At 42.5% G+C, this 24624-nt stretch overlaps 1 protein-coding gene across 1 annotated transcript in view; it reads left to right on the top strand.

Annotated features, from left to right (window-relative positions):
* Nucleotides 1-24624, top strand: part of LOC128703340 (uncharacterized) — a 352588-nt gene that overhangs the window by 267900 nt on the left and 60064 nt on the right. Inside the window, exons 17-19 of the mRNA XM_070085304.1 lie at nt 1520-1706; nt 13025-13268; nt 21858-22106. Coding sequence (XP_069941405.1) covers nt 1520-1706; nt 13025-13268; nt 21858-22106 — 680 coding nt within the window. The remainder of the gene's footprint in view (nt 1-1519; nt 1707-13024; nt 13269-21857; nt 22107-24624) is intronic.

Raw genomic sequence — 24624 nt, 5'->3', positions numbered from 1 at the left:
TGACGTCTACAACAAGTACTTTCTCTGTAACAAGTACTTCCTCTATAGCAAGTACTTCCTCTGTAACAAGTACTTCCTCTGTAACAAGTACCTCCTATGTAACAAGTACTTCACTCACGCAAACAACCCACACTAGTCATACATACTTGCTCTCAAATTAATGTCCATACAGGTGAACGTTTTCCCTGGTAGTGATGACTAGCTTAGTATATCAGTGTCAACATGACCTGTGTCCTGATGGACAGATGATATCGAATCTAAGCTAAGGGACTGATTACCTCAAACTTCTTCTCATTTTCCACCTTTCTCTGTATTGGACTGAAGAAGCCTTTGGCTGGAGACACGTTTCCAAAATAAACATTCCCGAATACTGCACAGTTGTCTCATTCTTCACATTATCAAGTTATGGGTTATAGGTGAACCATATGTTAGGCCCATCTAAATTTGGTTAGCTCTAACCCAGTGGAAATAAGTAACAGTTTAACTGTTAAGTTATCCCATGTTAAATATACGTAATGTGCCACAAATGATTGCCTTTCGCATCTGTGGGGCCCGAAATACCATCGTATCAATTTTATTGTATTTTTTTAATTATCACCGCTGCTACTTTGTTGTATATGACAGGTGCACAACAGGAACAAAAACTAAATATGTACCCTTGTCGCCTTCTAACAAGCTGGATGGTGGTAACACGCTGGAATTTGTCAGCCTGAACTGCAAGACTTCAGTAGGACAATGACAATATTGTTAAATGTTCTATTATAGGTTCACCTGTTATTATAGGTTCACCTGTTATTGAAGGTTCACCTGCTTCAAATATGTCGTTCCAGCAGAGCTGGAGTTACCGTTACCTGGGAGTTATCATCTGATGGGATAGTGTATCCCTTGCAGAGGAGAAATGTACGTGGGAGTACATTGGAAAGAGAGACAGGAGGACTTAGAAGCCCACACAGAAGCCATGAGCTAAACAGAGCTATCCACATCTAGTGCATAGATTATGGACTATTGTGTATTACATACACACGTTAGAGGCAAGGATAGAAAAGCTGAAGGCTCTGTGTTTGTATAACCTAAATAAAATATTTTAATTTATTATTAATAAGATATATAAATTTCACGATTTTGAGACTGATTATTCGAATAATTGCCCAAAAATATTCTTTGGTGTGGTCTTGTTTGGTAAAGTTATTGTTGCTTGATGAGGTAAGTCTGTCAACTCTGGCTGAAATTCCCGAGGGACAGGCACCGAGGGTAGGCACCGAGGGTAGGCACACTCCCGGGAGAGCGCCACTCATGTTCGTGAAGGGCTCTTGATCCGAGAAACTGTAATTATTTTTCTCTTGGATCAGATCTCATTACCTCCCATTTCACTGATGCTGCGTTATCCATTCAGATCTGATGCATCCCCATTAGCATAATAATAATAATAATAATAATAATAATAATAATAATAATAATAATAATAATAATAATAATAATAATAATAATAATAATAATAATAGTAACGTGCGTGTTGCAGGTACATCGTGAAGGGTACAAGTCGGTGTCTGTCAGTGGGACAACGACAGCAACGCACTGCCACCACTACCACCACCACTACTTCCACCACTACCACCACTACCACCATCTGGGAGCAGTGCCGTGGCAAGGGTCTTCACTGGCTCTCTGAGTGTGTCACTCTACCGCCCTCACAGCATCCCTACCAGGTAATAAAAAATTAGACACATGTATCTTTATTGGGTGTCTTTACCGTGGCTTCCCCAGTCCAGTACAGAGAAGAATGGTGAAGATCATAAGGACTTTGAGGTGATCAGTCCCTCAACATGGAGTCGATGTAATCAGTCCATCAATTGATGGACTGATTACATCGGCTCCAGGCTGAGGGACTGATTACCTCAAACTCTGTCTGATCTTCACTGTTCTTTGTATTACTGATGAATCCACAGTGTGGCGAAACATTTCCACAATAAGGATACTCAAGTATTGTACACGTATCTAATTTATGAACATGTCGCATCTCTGTACTGTTTATCTACACTACCAAAAAAAATCTGACAACTTACGTCAATATGTATACATCTGACACTCACACCTACGTCAGTATGTATACATGTGACACACTTACATCAGTGTGCGTACAGTTGACACTCTCATCTAAATCAACTCGTTCAGTTCCCCCCCCCAAAAAAAAAAACACCAGCACAAACATAATCAACCTCTCTTGCGTCTCCAGAAAACAAGACCAAATTACCTTAGCTTACCCTCGGCGCCGACATCTGGATGTCAAATATTCCTTTAAGTCGGACTCCTCTATTTCAATATTTTCGATTTTTTCGTAAGACGATCGACACCATCGCGTCAATTTTCTAGGGATTTAAAACAAATAACAAAGTCAACACAGCAATAATATTTCCAGAGACGGTGGCACAGCGTTTTATTGCTGTGTTTACATCCAGGAAAGTTAGGTTAAGAACGCTGCTACTTTTGTTTCCACAGTCTCAGTTTTGCGATCCACAGAACTAATGATTATTGAATAGTTCCAGTACGACATCTACCATCGAGCAGCGGGGTGATGATTTTAATATGTACATTTTGACAGTTATGTGCTGAACATTGGTAATGAACGAATGTAATACTGTAGTGGATTGGTCAGGATTTGAGGTCACGGTCTGTTGGTGATCCAAGACTTACCAGCCAGTCCATCAGTGATCCAAGACTTATCAGCCAGTCCGTCAGTGATCCAAGACTTATCAGCCAGTCCATCAGTGATCCAAGACTTACCAGCCAGTCCGTCAGTGATCCAAGACTTACCAGCTAGTCCGTCAGTGATCCAAGACTTACCAGCCAGTCCGTCAGTGATCCAAGACTTATCAGCCAGTCCGTCAGTGATCCAAGACTTACCAGCTAGTCCGTCAGTGATCCAAGACTTACCAGCCAGTCCATCAGTGATCCAAGACTTACCAGCCAGTCCATCAGTGATCCAAGACTTACCAGCCAGTCCATCAGTGATCCAAGACTTACCAGCCAGTCCATCAGTGATCCAAGACTTACCAGCCAGTCCATCAGTGATCCAAGACTTACCAGCCAGTCCATCAGTGATCCAAGACTTACCAGTCAGTCCATCAGTGATCCAAGACTTACCAGCCAGTCCATCATTGATCCAAGACTTACCAGCCAGTCCATCATTGATCCAAGACTTACCAGCCAGTCCATCAGCGATCCAAGACTTACCAGTCAGTCCATCAGTGAGCCAAGACTTACCAGCCAGTCCATCAGTGATCCAACACTCACCAGCCAGTCCATCAGTGATCCAAGACTCACCAGCCAGTCCATCAGTGATCCAAGACTCACCAGCCAGTCCATCAGTGATCCAAGACTCACCAGCCAGTCCATCAGTGATCCAAGACTTACCAGTCAGTCCATCAGTCAAGTGATCCAATCCAAGACTTACACCAGCCAGTCCATCAGTCATCCAAGACTTACCAGCCAGTCCATCAGTGATCCAAGACTGAGCCAGTCCATCAGTGATCCAAGACTTACCAGCCAGTCCATCAGCCAGTCCATCAGTCATCCAAGACTTACCAGCCAGTCCATCAGTGATCCAAGACCAGCCAGTCCATTACAGCCCGATCAGCGAAAGACTTACCAGCCAGTCCATCAGTGATCCAAGACTCACCAGCCAGTCCATCAGTGATCCAAGACTTACCAGCCAGTCCATCAGTGATCCAAGACTTACCAGTCAGTCCATCAGTGATCCAAGACTCACCAGCCAGTCCATCAGTGATCCAAGACTCACCAGGCAGTCCATCAGTGATTCAAGACTCACCAGGCAGTTCATCAGTGATCCAAGACTTACCAGCCAGTCCATCAGTGATCCAAGACTCACCAGGCAGTCCATCAGTGATCCAAGACTCACCAGGCAGTCCATCAGTGATCCAAGACTTACCAGCCAGTCCATCAGTGATCCAAGACTCACCAGGCAGTCCATCAGTGATCCAAGACTTACCAGCCAGTCCATCAGTGATCCAAGACTTACCAGCCAGTCCATCAGTGATCCAAGACTTACCAGCCAGTCCATCAGTGATCCAAGACTCACCAGCCAGTCCATCAGTGATCCAAGACTCACCAGCCAGTCCATCAGTGATCCAAGACTTACCAGCCAGTCCATCAGTGATCCAAGACTCACCAGCCAGTCCATCAGTGATCCAAGACTTCCATCAGTGATCCAAGACTTACCAGCCAGTCCATCAGTGATCCAAGACTCACCAGCCAGTCCATCAGTGATCCAAGACTTACCAGCCAGTCCATCAGTGATCCAAGACTTACCAGCCAGTCCATCAGTGATCCAAGACTTACCAGCCAGTCCATCAGTGATCCACACCGGGCGTCCATCAGTGACCCGGGGGACCCCCAAGTCCATCAGTGACCCAAAGACTCCCGGGCGTCCACCCAGTGACCCAAAGACTTACCAGCCAGCCCATCGGTGACCCAAAGACTCCCAGGCAGTCCATCAGTGACCCAAAGACACCAGCCGGTCCATCAGTGATCCAAGATTTGCAGCCGGTCCATGGGTGATCCAAGACTCACCAAGGATCCATCAGTGACCCGGGGTTTTCCCACCCAACCCTATTGACCCAAAGGGCTTACCAGACCCATCAGTGACCCAAGACCGATCCATCAGTGATCCAAGACTTACCAGCCAGTCCATTTTGATCAAACTTCCCAAACCAGTCCTTTTGGTCGGACTTCCCAAACCCGTCCATCCCTTACAACCCCACTGGATCGGTAGCTGAAGAAAATTGAAACTAAAAGCGCCAGACCTCGCTTTTAAACCTCAATTACTTCAATAAACTAATAAATATAAACAATACAAAGACTCTATAAACAATACAAAGACTCTATAAACAATGAGCTCCAAAAACAATAAAAAGATTATAAAAAATACAAAACTCAAACAATACAAAAACCCCCTTGTACAAAACCATAAAAAAACCCAAAACTCAAAAGGAAATTAAAGACTCTATAAAAATTTTTAAAAACTCTAAAACCCTAAAAAGACTCTATAAACAATACAAAGACTATATAAACAATACAAAGACTCTATAAACAATACAAATACTCTATAAACAATACAAAGACTCTTTTTAAAATCAAAGACTCTATAACAATGCAAAAAACTCATAAACAATAAAAATCTTAAACAAAAATAAAGAGACTCTATAAACAATAAAAAAGACCCCTTAAGAAAGTAAAAAGAACTCTACAAACAATACAAAGACTCTATAAACAATGCAAAGACTCTATAAACAATACAAAGACTCTATAACCAATACAAAGACTCTATAAACAATACAAAGACTCTATAAGCAATACAAAGATCCTTAAAAATTGAAACTCTATAAAAAAAAAAAAACCCCTAACCAATAAAGACTCTAAAATTTTTAAAAAACTTATAAAAAAAATTTAAAAGGGCTCTTTTTAAACAATACAAAAAACTCTATAAGCAATCCAAAGACTCATAAACAATACAAAGACTCTAAAAATTTTTTTAAAGATTTATAAAAAATTCCCAAAAAACTCTTAACTTTTTAAAAGACTCTATAAAAAAATACAAATACTCTATAAACAATAAAAAAGACTCTAATTTTTAAAAACCTCTATAAACAATACAAAGACTCTATAAACAATACAAAGACTCTATAAACAATACAAAGACTCTATAAACAATACAAAGACTCTATAAACAATACAAAGACTCTATAAACAATACAAAGACTCTATAAACAATACAAAGACTCTATAAACAATACAAAGACTCTATAAACAATACAAAAAAACTATATAAAAAATTCAAAGACTCTAAAAACCTACAAATCTTTTAAAAAAATTAAAAAGACTCTATAAACAATGCAAAACTTTTAAAAAAGGCAGGCTGCTACATCATCTCAACCAAACTGACCGTCCAAAATTTTTGTTTAAAAAGAAAAAAAGATTTTTTAAAAAGTTTTAAATTTCCCTAACCCTTTTCCCCAATTAAACTAATGATACTGAGTCCTGTATATTCAACCATCAATTAACAAAAGGTTGCCTTTGATAATCCGTTTTAACCCAAAAATTTGCTTAAGTGAAAAAAACCCCCAAGTTTAAAAAAAAGAGAATTATGGTCCATTTACTTCACAAAAAAGGTGAATACCTTTTTAATTATATATTTTTTTTAACATTATATTTCGCCGAGAATAATATAGTTTGTGAAAGATGTGGTACCGACAAGATTTGGAAAAATACAGTTATGTGCAGTTCGGGACATTAAAGGAAACGTTTCGCCATGAATGGCTACACCAAACCCCTTGGCGAAAACCTTTAATAAATTCTGAACTGTATCACCCTTTTCGGATATCTGAAGGATGTGTACCGGGGTAGCGGCAGCATCTCCACCCTTCGGAAATGGGGGGAATTTCCCAAATTTGGGGTTTTTAAAAAATTTGGGATTTTGGTTTTTTTAAAGGCAACCAAAATTTTGAATGGTTCAGAAAACCCGGCATGTTATCAACATGTCATTTTCTCTTTTCAACCCTCAAAATCTGTGGGGCCTGAAACTTCTTGGGATCTTTGCCGGGAAATTTTTCCCTTTTCCCTAATTTTTGGGGGGGGCACGACCTATTTCCCAAATTAAACCCGGTTCACTTTTTATGACTGCTGCACCTCTCCTGCCTTTGGGTTTAAAAAGCTCCCTTCTTTTGCTTTTATATGCCGTATTCTATTAAAAGGACAACACATCGACTAAAGGTTGGGGACTGATTACCTCCCTTCTTTCCTGTTCTTCCAAATTTCTCCCCACGTATGGACTGTAAGGCCACTTTTGTGGCGAAAAGTTTCCTCAATAAAGATCCAGGTTGCACATGTGCCCCAATTTTATCGCCCCATCTAACTGGGGCCCCCCTCCGAGGTTTTATCGTTAGTCTCTGCTTCCCTTAAAAAATCCCCGTGTCCGGTGGGAAAGGGGGTTTTTGTTTTTTCCCCCTCATTGCATCTCTGGCTTGCCACCTGCTCTGTCTATGCCATTGTTTACCCGGGGAAATAAATCTGTCTGTGTGTGAGATGAATTCCTCACACTTAGACAGGTCTAATGACCTGTGATGTGGCCTGTCAAAGGGCAGGGACCTGTGTGGCGTGACGTGAGTTAATACTATGTGATGTGACGATATTTTGCATTCCCCGTGGGAAGTGGCTGGTTTTTTTGGAAATTTTGACGTGACTTGGCGGTTTTGCGGGTGTAATGTGACCAACTGAGTCGGCAAATTGGGGTACCGTGACTGACATGAATCGTTAAATTTTGACCTGACCCGGGATGGATCATCTGTGTATAACCTGATTAATTTGGGGATCCTGTGTGATGTGACGTGAAGAGTCTGTCATGACCTGACATGAATTGTTAACCTAGGAACTCATATCTATAAAAATATTTCTTCTACACGTACTTTGAACACTTCACATGGGGAGAAGGGAGAAAGGGGACCTTGATGCTAATAAAAGGGGCTCTTGATCCAATGAAATCAAACCCTCTACCTCCCGAAAAATCTGGGTTTTTTCCCTCTCCAAAGTCGTATAACCCCCTTTTGGTTTGGGGCCTTTCCCCCCCTGATGTGAAGGCTTTTTCCCGCCCTTAACAGCTGGCAATATTCCCAAAGGGTGGCTCCCCCCTCAGGAAAATTTGAATAGAAAAAGTAATAACAGACAAACATAAACCCTTTTTTTAAAAAAATAAAATATAAAACACTTAAATATGAAAAATTAATCCACATTAAAAAAAAATAAAAAAAAGAAAAAAATAAATATAAAAGAATTCAACCCTTTTAAAATAAAAAAAGGGGTGCTGGGGTTGGTTTAAACTAATTTGTTTTATGTAAATTGCTGATATGGGGGTCTCGGTTGTTTGGGTTTCAACCCCCCGGGTTTGGTTCTTCCCCAGTAAACCCGGGTAATTTTATCAATTTTAAAGCAGGTTCTTTACCCTGCAAGTGAGGGGGTTTCTCCTGCAATTTCATACGGGTGCACAGGGGAATTTCCAAAGGGGAAATCTCCCGGACGTTAGTCTCTCCATCAATTCTGCTCGTTGATTGACAGGTGACCCTCTCTGTCATCCAAGCTGGAAAAAATGAATTTTCCCACTCTTAAAAAATCACTCTCCATGATAATTTCAATTTCCTAAAAGATGTAGGGGATTATCAAAAGTCAACCTGGGCAAGAAAATTTAAACGACTAAGTTTTTATTGGTCAAAAAGTGAAGCTTTCAACCAAAAAAATTCCCCCTAGAAAAAGGGGCATGTACTTAAATAGTGTTGGGGGCTGTGGTCTGGGGATTCTGTTTGAACCAGGCCTCACCCCTTTTTGGGGGAAAAAGGGGGGGAAAAGGGGGGGAAAAGGGAGCTTGACACCCTACCTTAACAAGTAAGGCAATGAAACTATTTTTTACTATTACTCCCTCTCTCCTATCTTTGAAATTTTCCCCTGAATAATAATAATAAATTTAAAAATAATAATAATAATAATAATAAACCAAACCACCCCCGGGGTTGAACCCCCCGGTCATAGGTCTCAAAAATCCCGACCGTCGCGTTAACCCAGACCAGCTAGCCACCCTAAGTTTCCCAAATAAGGTTTTTTTCCACCATGGGAAGGGGTTTGCACAGGCACCTCCCGTGACCACCTCTGGTTTTTCAGACAAAAACTCCAGCTAGCGTGGCCCCTGACGAACTCCGGGTTTGTTTCAAAATTTGGTTGGAAAAACCCTTTAGTGGGATTTGGGGTTTGGGTTTGAGTGGGGCTTGCCCTCAGGTTTAGTTCTTGGGTAGCACTGAAAGTGGGGGGGTCAAATGTTTGTTAGTGGGATGGTTAAAAAGGGGCCCCCAGTATGGGCCAACAGGCCTGCTGCAGTGTTCCTCCTTTCTTATGTTCTTATGTTCTTAAGTCCCTTCACTGCCGTCAACATGACTCACGAAGGCAATATAAACACAAATGCAGTATAATGTGATCCTTTATTGACAACGTTTCACCCACACAGTGGGCTTTTTCAAGTCACACACGGATCTACCTGGGGTTTTGGGAAAATCGAGGGGATTTATGGCTTTCCCGAATTTGAAGTCAGGTGGAGAAGTGCATTTTTGATGATCCCACCGGGTGGGTTTGAGTGCCGGTAACCTTAAAATTTTTGGGCAAGGGTTTTGGTAGGGGGTTCGAATATAAACACAAATGCAGTATAATTGATCCTTTATTGGCTTCAAAAATTCCACACAGTGGGGTTTTCCTAAACAGAACTCCGGGGTGGAAGGAACGCGGTAATAGTCGGGTGGGTCAGGTGAAAAAATGCTGCATCTGATGATGTGGGTTGGGTTGTAGAAATCCAAAAATTGGGGAGCTTGGAAAAGGGGACTTTGGGCAAAATTGGTTTACAGAAACCTTTCTCAGTGTTCCCTTTTGTGGGGTAAGAAGAAAATTTCTTGGAATGGTTCCCTATTTATGAAACCACTATTCTGGTTGGGGAATTTGTCGGATATGAAATAAGTGATGATTCCCGGATTCTTCGGTTTGAGTGTTGTCTTCTGTGGCGATAAGTCTTGAATTTTTTGTAGTTTATCAAGTGCTTTTGAATTTCGGGGTTTCCCTTAGGCATTCCTTGTGTCGTCAGACCTGCTTGCGTAAATTTGGGGTTCTGAAATACGTGTTTTGGGGGTCCCCTTTATGTTTCCTTTCTTTTAAAAATTGCCCGTCATTACCAAAGGGTTATGTATACCCCCGCAGAGGGGTGGAAACTTTCCCCCCTACTACTGGTGATTCCCGTGGTCTGGTTTTGGGGTGATACTTGGGTTTATGTTTTGGCAAAAATGTTGGAAAAATTTTGGGAATGGGTTGTGGGGAAAGGGTATGTTTTCTTCTAAATGTCTTTCTGGGGGTGTTGAAGATGTTTGGGGCTCGCCGTCTGCAGTTTTGATGAAAAAACGAGGATAGTGGAGTTTGGGAAAATACCTGTTCAATTATAGTTTCATTCTTCCTCCAAAAAACTCATTGCTGCAGATTCTAGTGCACGCAGGAAAAAAACCATTTAAAGTTTTATTTTGGGTTTGGTGAGGAAATGGGAAGATCGTTTTGGGTTTGGGGGGTTTTCGATAGACTTTAAAACGAAAGTTTGGGGGTCAGCTTTGCGGAAATAGAACATCAAGGGGAAAAGGGAAAAATGTTGTCGACCTCTTCTTCCAAAATGTTTAACTTTGGTTGAAAGGGTCGACCTGGTTGGAAGGGTTGTCTTTGGGGGGAAAAGGGCGTTTTAAGTTATGAGAGAAAGTCGTCAAACCCTAACGGGCCAGGTGACAGACGGAAAAGGGAAAAATGGTGGAGAAACGTTCGGCTTCGATTTCCATGTATGGGGTTTGCTGGGACTGCACTGGTGGGAACCCCTGGGTAAAACCAAAATCCTGAAAAAGTGATTTTCAAAAGAAAACGTAAAACCAAAAAAAATAGTTTAGCCCGGTCGATAAAGTCGCTGGCGGAAAAAGGGGAAAATCAAATAATCGTCAATTTTCTTGCGCAAAAATCGATGGCTTGTTTGGTAGGTACTTTGATGAATGGGAAGTCAATGGAAAGTTTCCTTTTTCCTGATGTTGATGTTTCGAAAGCGATTGGAAGATTTACCTGAGTGTTTGAGATTTCTGGACTGATAGTGCCAGAATTTCGAGGGGTTGTTTGGCGAAAATTCACGGGGGGCTTGAGGCCCCTGCCTATTCCAGGGGATATGGGCCTCGGGGGGATCCGGGGTTGTGGGGTCTTTGGAGGGCCTTCATTCGGAGGGCTGGGTTTTCTGGGCATGGTGTGCAGAAGTTTCCCTTTCCCCTTTTTCTGAGTGGGTGAAACGTTGTCAATAAATGATCACATTATACTGCATTTGTGTTTATATTGCCATTGTGTCGGTATTTTATACCATTTATTTCCATGACTCACGAAATCGTAATGACACTGACCGCGGGTTCAATCCCGTCCTGGGAATGGTTTGTTTGCAATCGTGTCATTACGATTTCGTGAGTCATGATAATAATAATGCGTATGCCAGAACTCATATTTGTAATGTAGTAATAATTGTACATGATTATACTTGTAATAAAGTTGGTAGAATTACCGACAATATGTAAAGTAAAAGGACACAAGTGCAACTAATGTGACATTTATTGTGGCAACGTTTCGCTCTCCAGGAGCTTTATCAAGCCATTACAAACAATACATGGACACAGAGGGTATATAAAGGCTCAGAGTGAGGTGAATACTAGTGAGGTACCATTTCGATGTTCACTAGTGGTAGTAGTAGTGGTAGTGACAAAAGTAATACAATATGGTAGAGCAATTAATTCGTACATGAGTAAAAGGATATAAAAGCTATTACTTGGGTAACATAAAAATAGGTTGGACAAATATAAACTGGAATGAGGCAGCTTATTTCAGTGTTCACTCTCTGTGCTTTGTGTAGTATAACAGGAGAGACTATGTGATGGCAGGGTTTACTGTTTTCAGGAGGATTCTTGCTAAGACTTCGGAGATGGTGAAGCTGCCGTTGTTTTGTTTAATTGTATTCGAAACAGCGATCAGTGCTGATTCAAGGCACTTGCGTGTGCGGAAATTATTTTCTTTTATCACTAATTGGGCGTCTCTGAATTTCATAAGATGATTGGTGGAATTTCGGTGTTGTACACAGGCGTTGTTTAAGTTGTCGTTCTTACATGCGTATATGTGTTCATTGAGGCGGGTGTCGAGGTTTCTTGCTGTTTCACCTACGTAGATCTTGTCACAGCCTCCACAGGGTATAGTGTAAACTCCTGCATTGACTGGTTCGTGGTGCTTGTGTTTTGTCCTGGTTAGATCCTTTATTGAAGTGGTAGAAGCGATGGCGACTCTGGTGTTAGCTTGATAAAGCTCCTGGAGAGCGAAACGTTGCCACAATAAATGTCACATTAGTTGCACTTGTGTCCTTTTACTTTACATGATTATACTTCACGAAAGTACATTTCTTTCAAAAATTATAGACAAATTTAATGACTTCACATTAATAATTCAATTATCTTTTTTATGTAACCGATCCAAGGGTTTTATTATCTCATATTTCTGAAGTTCTCAATATTTCGACTTGTCTAATATGCATCTTTTTTTTTTCACTATTAACCCGAAATTTGAAGAGAAAAGTTTACGTGGTCTCTCCTGCACTATTCTCAGTGAATTTATAAGCGTTTCGAACGGACAGAAACGTCATCTGATGTTTTCTTTCTCAACTGGGAGTTCATGACTTAAGAAATCGTAATGACACGATTGCAAATAAACCATACCCCCGGGTATGACCGCGGGTTCAATCCCGGCCGGGGGTATGGTTCTGGGAGTTCATGTTTATATTTTCCAGCCAAGGTTAGATTAAGATTTGTCAGGAAAGAAGTGCATCTTGACGAGCGTCCTGGTCATATGTGTGGCTTTAAAATAAGACTTTACAAATATATGAGTGGGAGGGGCTGGGTTTGTTTGGTGTCGTGGGTCTGGGAGTAAATTTTTGGGTAGCTTTGGGTAGGGGTGGCTTTGATAATGACTTGCCTTGTACGGGCCAGTAGGCCTTCATAAGAACATAAGAACATAAGAAAGGAGGAACACTGCAGCAGGCCTGTTGGCCCATACTAGGCAGGTCCTTTACAATTCATCCCACTAACAAAACATTTGCCCAACCCAATTTTCAATGCCACCCAAGAAACAAGCTCCGATGTGAAAGTCCCACTCAAATCCAACCCCTCCCACTCATGTACTTATCCAACCTAAATTTGCAGTGTTCTTCCATTCTTATGTTCTTATATCATGACCCGCCATTGGTGGTTTCAGACATGTGGCCGAGACCTTCCACTGGCTTTAGCATTATAGCATAATGTGTAATATCATTTTGGTATTAATTCATGCTAGTGTATGAGGGTCAGACTCGGGAAAATTTAAGTGTGTGTTGGTTTGTCAGGTGGTGCTGACGGCAGGGACAGCAGAGGCGTCGACGGAGGTGTGGGTAGACGATGTAGAACTGCAGGAGGGAGGCTGCAACGACACCCTGCTAGAGAACGACTCCTTCAGCAGCTTCGACAAGCCCTCTCCCAGTCTAGACTCACCTCCGCAGTGGTGGTGTGAACCCCTGGGTTCTCTCTGTGGCATGACACAACCCAAGTCTGGTCACCGGGACTGGGTGTACGTGGATACTCCTCCTCCAGGTGTGTTGACCTAGATGTTACCCCTCCTCCAGGTGTGTTGACCTAGGTGTTACCCCTCCAGGTGTGTTGACATAGGTGTTACCCACCTCCAGGTATGCTGACCTAGGTGTTACCCCTCCTCCAGGTGTGTTGACCTAGGTGTTACCTTTCCAGGTGTGTTGACCTAGGTGTTACCCACCTCCAGGTATGCTGACCTAGGTGTTACCCCTCCTCCAGGTGTGTTGACCTAGGTGTTACCTTTCCAGGTGTAAGTTGAGATTAAGACACATGTGCAACATCTGGGTATCTTTATTGTAGACGTTTCGCCATCCAGTGGCTTTATCAATACAAATTCTTGGACATAATAAGAAAAACGAAGAACTATATACAAAAGATGAGGTAATCAGTCCCTCGGTCTTGGAGGTGGTGTTTAGAGCACCACCTCCAAGGCCGAGGGACTGATTACCTCATCTTTTGTATATAGTTCTTCTTTTTTCTTATGTCCAAGAATTTGTATTGATAAAGCCACTGGATGGCGAAACGTCTACAATAAAGATACCCAGATGTTGCACATGTGTCTTAATCTCAAATTTCATCTTGTCGGTATTGTATACCAGTCTTGCACAACTTTCCAGGTGTGTTGACCTAGGTATTACCCACCTCCAGGTATGTTAACCTAAGTTGATTCAAATTGGATAAGTTTTGATTTAAAAAGGATTTAAGGAAGTATTGGTTTGAAAATAGTAGGTTAGCTGATGAGTGGAACAGTATTATATTGAAGTTAAAACCTTGGGTAGCTTCAAGTTTAGGTTAGATAAAAACATTAGTGAGATGGTTAGGTAAGACACATATGCAACAGTTAGACAACTTTATTCCGAAACGTTTCGCCTACACAGTAGGCTTCTTCAGTCGAATACAGAAAGTAGGCAGGAACAGTAGAGATGTGAAGACGATGTAATCAGTCCATCACCCTTAAAGTCGTAGAATTTGAGGTTGTCAGTCCCTCGGCCTGGAGAAGTTCAGTTCCATAGTCAGGAACTATCTGAAGATCAAGCGACAGTGCGGAGACTTAAATACTGTCGGAAGGAGAGGTGCAGGGTAGTAGTAGTAGTAGTAGTAGTGAGAGGTAACTGAGAGGTCATGTCCCTCTCAGATCCAACCCTTCTCACTTGAAAAGCTTGTCCAAGGTGTTTTCTGTACCAAGATGCTACGTGTTGCAGTGTCTGACAAGATGAACATCAAAATGGTATACAATACCGACAGGTTGTTAGGTAAGACACATATGCAACAGTTAGACAACTTTATTCCGAAACGTTTCGCCTACACAGTAGGCTTCTTCAGTCGAATACAGAAAGTAGGCAGGAACAGTAGAGATGTGAAGACGATGTAATCAGTCCATCACCCTTAAAGTCGTAGAATTTGAGGTTGTCAGTCCCTCGGCCTGGAGAAGTTCAGTTCCATAGTCAGGAACTATCTGAAGATCAAGCGACAGTGCGGAGACTTAAATACTGTCGGAAGGAGAGGTGCAGGGTAGTAGTAGTAGTAGTAGTGAGAGGTAACTGAGAGGTCATGTCCCTCTCAGATCCAACCCTTCTCAATGGCAATATAAACACAAATGCAGTATAATGTGATCCTTTATTGACTACGTTTCGCCCACACAGTGGGCTTTTTCAAGTCACAAACAGAACTACCTGAGGTCAGGTGAAGAATGCTGCATCTGATGATGTACCGAGTTGGGTTGTAGAGTCTAAAAACTTGGGTAGCTTGGAAAGGAGACTGGACAAGTTTGTGAGCAGACCTTCTACAGTGTTCTTATGTGGGATAGCGATGAAGAAGTTTCTTGGCAAGTGGTTCAGCTATGTTATAGAAGCCACTATTCTGGTTGAAGTTGTCGGATATAGAAATAAGTGATGATTCCAGGATTCTTCGGTATTGAGTGTTGTCTTCTGTGGCGATAAGTCTTGAGTTTCTGTAGTTTATCAAGTGGTTGTGTGAATTACGGTGTTGTACGCAGGCATTCCTTGTGTCGTCAGACCTGCTTGCGTATTGGTGTTCTGAAATACGTGTTTGGAGATCCCTTGATGTTTCGCCCACGTATAACTTGTTGCAGTCATTACAAGGGATTATGTATACCCCTGCAGAGGATGGAGGCTTGTCCTGCCTACTACTGGTGATGTCCTTGATGGTCGTGGTTGTGGAGGTAGATACTTGGAATGATGTTTTGGCAAAGATGTTGGAAACATGTTTGGCAATGGAGTTGGTGGGAAGGACTATGTATCTCTTCTCGGCAGTGTCTTCTCTGGGTGTGTTGAAGATGTTTAGTGCTCGCCGTCTGCAGTCTCTGATGAAGTGACGAGGATAGTGGAGTTTGGAAAATACTTGTTCAATTATAGTGCATTCTTCCTCAAGGAACTCGTTGCTGCAGATTCTGAGTGCACGCAGGAAGAAGCCTATAATTACACCACGTTTGGTTTTGGTGTCGTGGTGAGAGTAGAAGTGGAGAAGATCGTTTTGGTTGGTGGGTTTTCGATAGACTTTAAAACGAAGTTCGTGGTCAGCTTTGCAGAGTAGAACATCAAGGAAAGGAAGAGTGTTGTCGACCTCTTCTTCAAGTGTGAACTGGATTGAAGGCTCGACCTGGTTGAGCTTGTCTTGGAGAGCTTGAACGTTGAAGCGTTTAGGAGTTATGAGGAGAATGTCGTCAACATAACGGAGCCAGGTGACAGACGAAGGAATAATGGTGGAGAAACGTTCGGCTTCTAGATGTTCCATGTATAGGTTCGCCAGGACTGCACTGAGTGGCGAACCCATGGGTAGTCCAAAAGTCTGCTGAAAGAGGTGATTTTCAAAAGAGAAACACGTAAAGCCAACACATAGTTCAACCAGGTCGATGAAATCGCTGGCTGGAATGGGAAGATCAAGTGAATCGTCAATTTTCTTGCGCAAGAGATCGATGGCTTGTTTAGTAGGTACTTTAGTGAATAGGGAAGTCACGTCAAGGCTGGAAAGTTTCTTGTTCCTGATGTTGATGTTGCGAATGCGATTGAGAAGATCACCTGAGTGTTTGAGATGTGCTGGACTGATAGTGCCCAAGAGTTTCGAGAGGTGTTTGGCGAGAATTCCTGAGAGCTGGTGGGGAGCACTGCCTATTCCCGAGGATATGGGCCTCAGTGGGATACCAGGCTTGTGAGTCTTTGGCAGGCCGTACATTCTGGCAGGTCTGGGGTTGCTGGGCATGTTGTGCAGAAGTTTCTTCCCTTGTTCTGAGCTCCTCAGAATGCGGCGAGTCCTTTGAAGAAAAGTTTTAGTAAGGTTGTCCACTTGGTTAGTTGTGAGAGGTTTGTAGGTATCTTGTTCCTGTAATCGTCAGTAGGTACTAAAGTACCTACTAAACAAGCCATCGATCTCTTGCGCAAGAAAATTGACGATTCACTTGATCTTCCCATTCCAGCCAGCGATTTCATCGACCTGGTTGAACTATGTGTTGGCTTTACGTGTTTCTCTTTTGAAAATCACCTCTTTCAGCAGACTTTTGGACTACCCATGGGTTCGCCACTCAGTGCAGTCCTGGCGAACCTATACATGGAACATCTAGAAGCCGAACGTTTCTCCACCATTATTCCTTCGTCTGTCACCTGGCTCCGTTATGTTGACGACATTCTCCTCATAACTCCTAAACGCTTCAACGTTCAAGCTCTCCAAGACAAGCTCAACCAGGTCGAGCCTTCAATCCAGTTCACACTTGAAGAAGAGGTCGACAACACTCTTCCTTTCCTTGATGTTCTACTCTGCAAAGCTGACCACGAACTTCGTTTTAAAGTCTATCGAAAACCCACCAACCAAAACGATCTTCTCCACTTCTACTCTCACCACGACACCAAAACCAAACGTGGTGTAATTATAGGCTTCTTCCTGCGTGCACTCAGAATCTGCAGCAACGAGTTCCTTGAGGAAGAATGCACTATAATTGAACAAGTATTTTCCAAACTCCACTATCCTCGTCACTTCATCAGAGACTGCAGACGGCGAGCACTAAACATCTTCAACACACCCAGAGAAGACACTGCCGAGAAGAGATACATAGTCCTTCCCACCAACTCCATTGCCAAACATGTTTCCAACATCTTTGCCAAAACATCATTCCAAGTATCTACCTCCACAACCACGACCATCAAGGACATCACCAGTAGTAGGCAGGACAAGCCTCCATCCTCTGCAGGGGTATACATAATCCCTTGTAATGACTGCAACAAGTTATACGTGGGCGAAACATCAAGGGATCTCCAAACACGTATTTCAGAACACCAATACGCAAGCAGGTCTGACGACACAAGGAATGCCTGCGTACAACACCGTAATTCACACAACCACTTGATAAACTACAGAAACTCAAGACTTATCGCCACAGAAGACAACACTCAATACCGAAGAATCCTGGAATCATCACTTATTTCTATATCCGACAACTTCAACCAGAATAGTGGCTTCTATAACATAGCTGAACCACTTGCCAAGAAACTTCTTCATCGCTATCCCACATAAGAACACTGTAGAAGGTCTGCTCACAAACTTGTCCAGTCTCCTTTCCAAGCTACCCAAGTTTTTAGACTCTACAACCCAACTCGGTACATCATCAGATGCAGCATTCTTCACCTGACCTCAGGTAGTTCTGTTTGTGACTTGAAAAAGCCCACTGTGTGGGCGAAACGTAGTCAATAAAGGATCACATTATACTGCATTTGTGTTTATATTGCCATTGTGTCGGTATTTTATACCATTTATTTCCAACCCTTCTCACTTGAAAAGCTTGTCCAAGGTGTTTTCTGTACCAAGATGCTACGTGTTGCAGTGTCTGACAAGATGAACATCAAAATGGTATACAATACCGACAGGTTGTTAGGTAAGACACATATGCAACAGTTAGACAACTTTATTCCGAAACGTTTCGCCTACACAGTAGGCTTCTTCAGTCGAATACAGAAAGTAGGCAGGAACAGTAGAGATGTGAAGACGATGTAATCAGTCCATCACCCTTAAAGTCGTAGAATTTGAGGTTGTCAGTCCCTCGGCCTGGAGAAGTTCAGTTCCATAGTCAGGAACTATCTGAAGATCAAGCGACAGTGCGGAGACTTAAATACTGTCGGAAGGAGAGGTGCAGGGTAGTAGTAGTAGTAGTAGTGAGAGGTAACTGAGAGGTCATGTCCCTCTCAGATCCAACCCTTCTCACTTGAAAAGCTTGTCCAAGGTGTTTTCTGTACCAAGATGCTACGTGTTGCAGTGTCTGACAAGATGAACATCAAAATGGTATACAATACCGACAGGTTGTTAGGTAAGACACATATGCAACAGTTAGACAACTTTATTCCGAAACGTTTCGCCTACACAGTAGGCTTCTTCAGTCGAATACAGAAAGTAGGCAGGAACAGTAGAGATGTGAAGACGATGTAATCAGTCCATCACCCTTAAAGTCGTAGAATTTGAGGTTGTCAGTCCCTCGGCCTGGAGAAGTTCAGTTCCATAGTCAGGAACTATCTGAAGATCAAGCGACAGTGCGGAGACTTAAATACTGTCGGAAGGAGAGGTGCAGGGTAGTAGTAGTAGTAGTAGTGAGAGGTAACTGAGAGGTCATGTCCCTCTCAGATCCAACCCTTCTCACTTGAAAAGCTTGTCCAAGGTGTTTTCTGTACCAAGATGCTACGTGTTGCAGTGTCTGACAAGATGAACATCAAAATGGTATACAATACCGACAGGTTGTTAGGTAAGACACATATGCAACAGTTAGACAACTTTATTCCGAAACGTTTCGCCTACACAGTAGGCTTCTTCAGTCGAATACAGAAAGTAGGCAGGAACAGTAGAGATGTGAAGACGATGTAATCAGTCCATCACCCTTAAAGTCGTAGAATTTGAGGTTGTCAGTCCCTCGGCCTGGAGAAGTTCAGTTCCATAGTCAGGAACTATCTGAAGATCAAGCGACAGTGCGGAGACTTAAATACTGTCGGAAGGAGAGGTGCAGGGTAGTAGTAGTAGTAGTAGTGAGAGGTAACTGAGAGGTCATGTCCCTCTCAGATCCAACCCTTCTCACTTGAAAAGCTTGTCCAAGGTGTTTTCTGTACCAAGATGCTACGTGTTGCAGTGTCTGACAAGATGAACATCAAAATGGTATACAATACCGACAGTATTTAAGTCTCCGCACTGTCGCTTGATCTTCAGATAGTTCCTGACTATGGAACTGAACTTCTCCAGGCCGAGGGACTGACAACCTCAAATTCTACGACTTTAAGGGTGATGGACTGATTACATCGTCTTCACATCTCTACTGTTCCTGCCTACTTTCTGTATTCGACTGAAGAAGCCTACTGTGTAGGCGAAACGTTTCGGAATAAAGTTGTCTAACTGTTGCATATGTGTCTTACCTAACAACCTGTCGGTATTGTATACCATTTTGATGTTCATCTTGTCAGACACTGCAACACGTAGCATCTTGGTACAGAAAACACCTTGGACAAGCTTTTCAAGTGAGAAGGGTTGGATCTGAGAGGGACATGACCTCTCAGTTACCTCTCACTACTACTACTACTACTACCCTGCACCTCTCCTTCCGACAGTATTTAAGTCTCCGCACTGTCGCTTGATCTTCAGATAGTTCCTGACTATGGAACTGAACTTCTCCAGGCCGAGGGACTGACAACCTCAAATTCTACGACTTTAAGGGTGATGGACTGATTACATCGTCTTCACATCTCTACTGTTCCTGCCTACTTTCTGTATTCGACTGAAGAAGCCTACTGTGTAGGCGAAACGTTTCGGAATAAAGTTGTCTAACTGTTGCATATGTGTCTTACCTAACAACCTGTCGGTATTGTATACCATTTTGATGTTCATTAGTGAGATGGGTTGGATTTGAGTGGGAGTTGCACGTGTGTTAATAGGATTATCAAAAGCTTATTTTTTGGGTAGCATTAAGCTGGGTTGGGTGAATATTTTTGTTAGTGGGTTTGGGTTTAAGAAGGAACTGCCTAGTATATTGATGACCTGACCTGTACCTGGCTTCACCAGGTAGTCCTAGTAGCACCACATCTTATATATCATCAGACGTTGTCCTGGAGATAACAAAAAATGAATTCAGTGGGCCAGTTGTAAGCTGAGGCAGCTACAGTGTTGTGGCTTCCGGTTCGTTGCTCCGGGATAGCAACTACGAGGAGTGAATCACTTTTAATCTGCTCATACAACAAGCTCCTCTCGAGGCACTGTAAGATATCGTAAATTTTATCGCTTATCGGTGACTATTATACCAACAGCATTACTCATAATGTAACAGTGCAGCCATTCAGCTGTATACTGCTGTTATGACTGACAGATTAAAAATTGTTAGACGTATATATATATATATATATATATATATATATATGTCGTACCGAATAGGTAAAATTGGTCACTTAGCAAAAACTCATTTAAAATTAAGTCCTTTCTAAAAGTTTCTCTTATACGTTTAAAGATATATTAATTAACAATTTTGTACCAAAAGAACATTAGAAAACTTACCTAACCTTATTATAACAAGCGCTATTTAATTTAGCCTAATCCTACTAAATATATTTTAGATAAGTTTACAATAATTTAATAATAAACAAACACAATTGAATATATTTTTTCATTAGATTCAGAATGATTTTTTGCGAAATTACTGCATACACAAATTTTCGCTTGCCTTATTCGGCAAGAAGAGCGTTACTATTCAAGCCAAAACAACAAGTTTTACCTATTCTGCACGACATATGCTCCTTTAAATTTATTTTCTTATATTTATTATTGTTAAATCTAGTGACGTCTTCTCAGTTTCCAAGAATCTTAACCAGGAATTTTTACCTATAGTCGTATCATAATAGACAGTAAAAAATGGCTGGATATGAATTGGTTGTCTCCTTTCGTGTCTCCATTTAGTGTAAAAAAAACCACATTAATAATTTTAATGTAAGGGAAAAACAGAGTGAATATTAGGGAATAACTATGAATGGAAATCTGTGGATGTTTTATCTCTGAGTACAACAGTTACACAAGAATTTGTTGATAGTGAATTCGGTGATCAAGTTGCTGTGAGAAAGAGAAAACTCATGATGGAATGGCTGTGTTTTTTGCTGAAAAATTGTGGTAGTGGTGTAAGTTGATAAATTAGACACATGTGCAGCACTTTCGGGATAGAGTGGCTTCATCAGTCCATACGGAAGAGAATCGTGAAGAACAGGGGGAGTTTGAGGTAATCAGTCCCTTAGAATTGAGTCGATGTAATTAGTCCATCAGTCTTTTGAAGATTGATAGACTGATTACATCGACTCAAGGCTGAGGGACTGATTACCTCAAACTACTGTTCTTCACGATTGTACTTTGTCTGGACTGATGAAGTCACTGTGTGGCGAAACGTTTCCTCGTTAAAGATACCCAAGTGGGTATTAATTAGTGTTTAACAATTCTCAGTTATTGACCTTCAAATACCAGTATGCTAACACACAACCAGTTGTGGTCACCGAATATACATCTGGCACAGTCATGTTTATGAAGCGGACCCCTTCAGTAACAAGGAGCGAACAGTGAAACAGATATCACTTGCAGAGAACGAAACGAGCAGCACCAGCAGTGACACCAGCAGCAACACCAGCAGCAACACCAGCAGCAACATCAGCAGCAACACCAGCAGCAACATCAGCAGTAACACCAGCAGAATGAAGGAGGTCGAGGCTGAGAAGAGTGGGTCAGCAGCAGTGGCTGTGGGTTCCTGTAAGGACGGTTCTCCCCTGCAGCAGTCGTGGGTGTGTGATGGCATCCCTGACTGTCCAGACCACAGTGACGAGGACGACTGTGGTGAGTAGCTTCACTGTACACTGAACCTTGTTCCTGACTCTGCAGTGTCAGACTGTCTGGTGGGTACATCCTCCAGTGATTACTTTGTTCTCTCTCTCTCTCTCTCTCTCTCTCTCTCTCTCTCTCTCTCTCTCTCTCTCTCTCTCTCTCTCTCTCTCTCTCTCTCTCTTTCACACACACACACACACGACTGGTAGACAGGTAGACACTATATATACACACACACATGCAATTGGTAGACATCATTCACACACAAGTGGCAAACATCAACACACACACACACACACACACACACACACACACACACACACACACAACGGATCATTCTAGCTAGCAGAGACACACATGGAGGGTTCTTAATAAACAAAGATATATTGCTGCAGGACTTTTTAAAATCACAGTTACATTAAAAGGCCTCAAAATCATGAAAATTTACGTTAAATATTGGAAGAAAAGGCCAGAGAAGTGCACTTATCTCTGTCTTCAACCTGTCCTGACGACTCTCACGCGTCCAGACGAAATACCTCACTCAACTTACCTCTATTTTCCACATTATTTTTTTTTCCTTTATTTATCTTTTCTGGCTTTTTCCCTCCATTGTTTTTCCCCTGTCTCTCTTCCACTGTTCCACTTCTCTCCTTCCCTTTGTCCTCTCTGTTCCTTCAAGTTAGATATTGGTTTTATGCTACTACAATTTCCTTCCATCTTTCTTGTCTAGTTCTTCGTTTATTGCTTCCCTCTCTCCTTCCTCGACTTTCTCCTCCTTGTTTCCTACCTTTCTTACCCCCTCCCTCCTTCCTTACCTCCTCCCTCCTTCCTTACTCCCTCCCTCCTTCCTTACCCCGCCCCTCCTTCCTTACCCCCTCCCTCCTTCCTTACCCCCTCCCTCCTTCCTTACCCCCTCCCTCCTTCCTTACCCCCGCCCTCCTTCCTTACCTCCTCCCTCCTTCCTTACCCCCCTCCCTCCTTCCTTACCTCCTCCCTCCTTCCTTACCCCCTCCCTCCTTCCTTACCCCCTCCCTCCTTCCTTACCTCCTCCCTCCTTCCTTACCCCCTCCCTCCTTCCTTACCCCCTCCCTCCTTCCTTACCCCCTCCCTCCTTCCTTACCCCCTCCCTCCTCCTACATGGTACAGGTAAGTCAAACGAATTTCAGCATAAATTAAGTAAGACGTGGCTAGCAAGTAGCAGCAATGAATCATCTTAATTTGTTCTCTCTCTCTCTCTCTCACTCTCACTCTCACTCTCTCTCTCTCTCTCTCTCTCTCTCTCTCTCTCTCTCTCTCTCTCTCTCTCTCTCTCTCTCTCTCTCTCTCTCTTTCTCTTTTTTTTTTTTTTTTTTTTTTTTTTTTTTTTACACAGGGTTTGACAAGGTTAAGGATCCCTAGCTTTATTGACAGCTATTTACAGGTTAAGGATTCCTAACTTTATTGGCAAGCTAAGAGCTGTTACCTACATCAGCTCATTTGAAAGCATTTTTGTTATGAGACATACAAGTAGGGAACAGGATGAAGTTGGAGCCATCTGTGGGCCAGCATTTTCATTTGATCAACTGACGTTATCTCGTTGACATCATTATGCTGTACGAATGTGTTCCATACTCGAGTCATCCTGGGTATGTATGATCTCAGATGGAGTGATGTTCTGGAGAAGGGTACAGCCAGAGTGAAGTTGCTGCTTTCTGCCCGTCTTGTGGCATAAAAGCTTGTTTCATGCTGTCCTCGAAGTGGATCCAAGTGTGGTATTTTGACAATATTGGCCTTGTACATAACAGTAAGGCCACCCTCTCTCTCTCTCTCTCTCTCTCTCTCTCTCTCAAGACGGACTCGCTCTAATAAGTGATCATATGTCTTGTTTTTCTGTGCCAAGAAAAATGAGAAGAATTACCTGACCACTGTTTACAAACACTGGGAGAGGGGTGGGAGGGGACGGGAGGGGGTGGGGGAGAGGTCACCCTTCCCCTCCAATCCTTCCCTTCTCACCCTTTCCCTCTCACCCTTCCCCTCTTACTCTTCCCCTCTCACCCTTCCCCTCTCACCCTTCCCCTCTCACCCTTCCCCTCTTACTCTTCCCCTCTCACCGTTCCCCTCTCACCTTTCCCCTCTCACCCGTCCCCTCCCATCCTTCCCCTCCCATCCTTCCCCTCTTACTCTTCCCCTCTCTCGCCATGCCCCTCTCACTATTCCCCTTAAGACTTTCTTTCCCTCTCACCCATTCTCATCCTTCCGTCTCAGTTTCATTCCCCTCACCAACCCTTCCCTTTCAACCTTCATGTTTCAACCTTCATGTTTCAACCTTCATGTTTCAACCTTCATGTTTCAGCCTTCATGTTTCAACCTTCATGTTTCAACCTTCATGTTTCAACCTTCATGTTTCAACCTTCATGTTTCAGCCTTCATGTTTCAACCTTCATGTTTCAACCTTCATGTTTCAACCTTCATGTTTCAACCTTCATGTTTCAACCTTCATGTTTCAGCCTTCATGTTTCAACCTTCATGTTTCATCCTTCATGTTTCAGCC

Source organism: Cherax quadricarinatus, chromosome 15 (assembly GCF_038502225.1).
Source record: "Cherax quadricarinatus isolate ZL_2023a chromosome 15, ASM3850222v1, whole genome shotgun sequence".
NCBI classification, from domain to species: domain Eukaryota; kingdom Metazoa; phylum Arthropoda; class Malacostraca; order Decapoda; family Parastacidae; genus Cherax; species Cherax quadricarinatus.
Note: the sequence above shows the minus strand (reverse complement) of the source record. Positions and strands in the feature narration are given on the sequence as shown.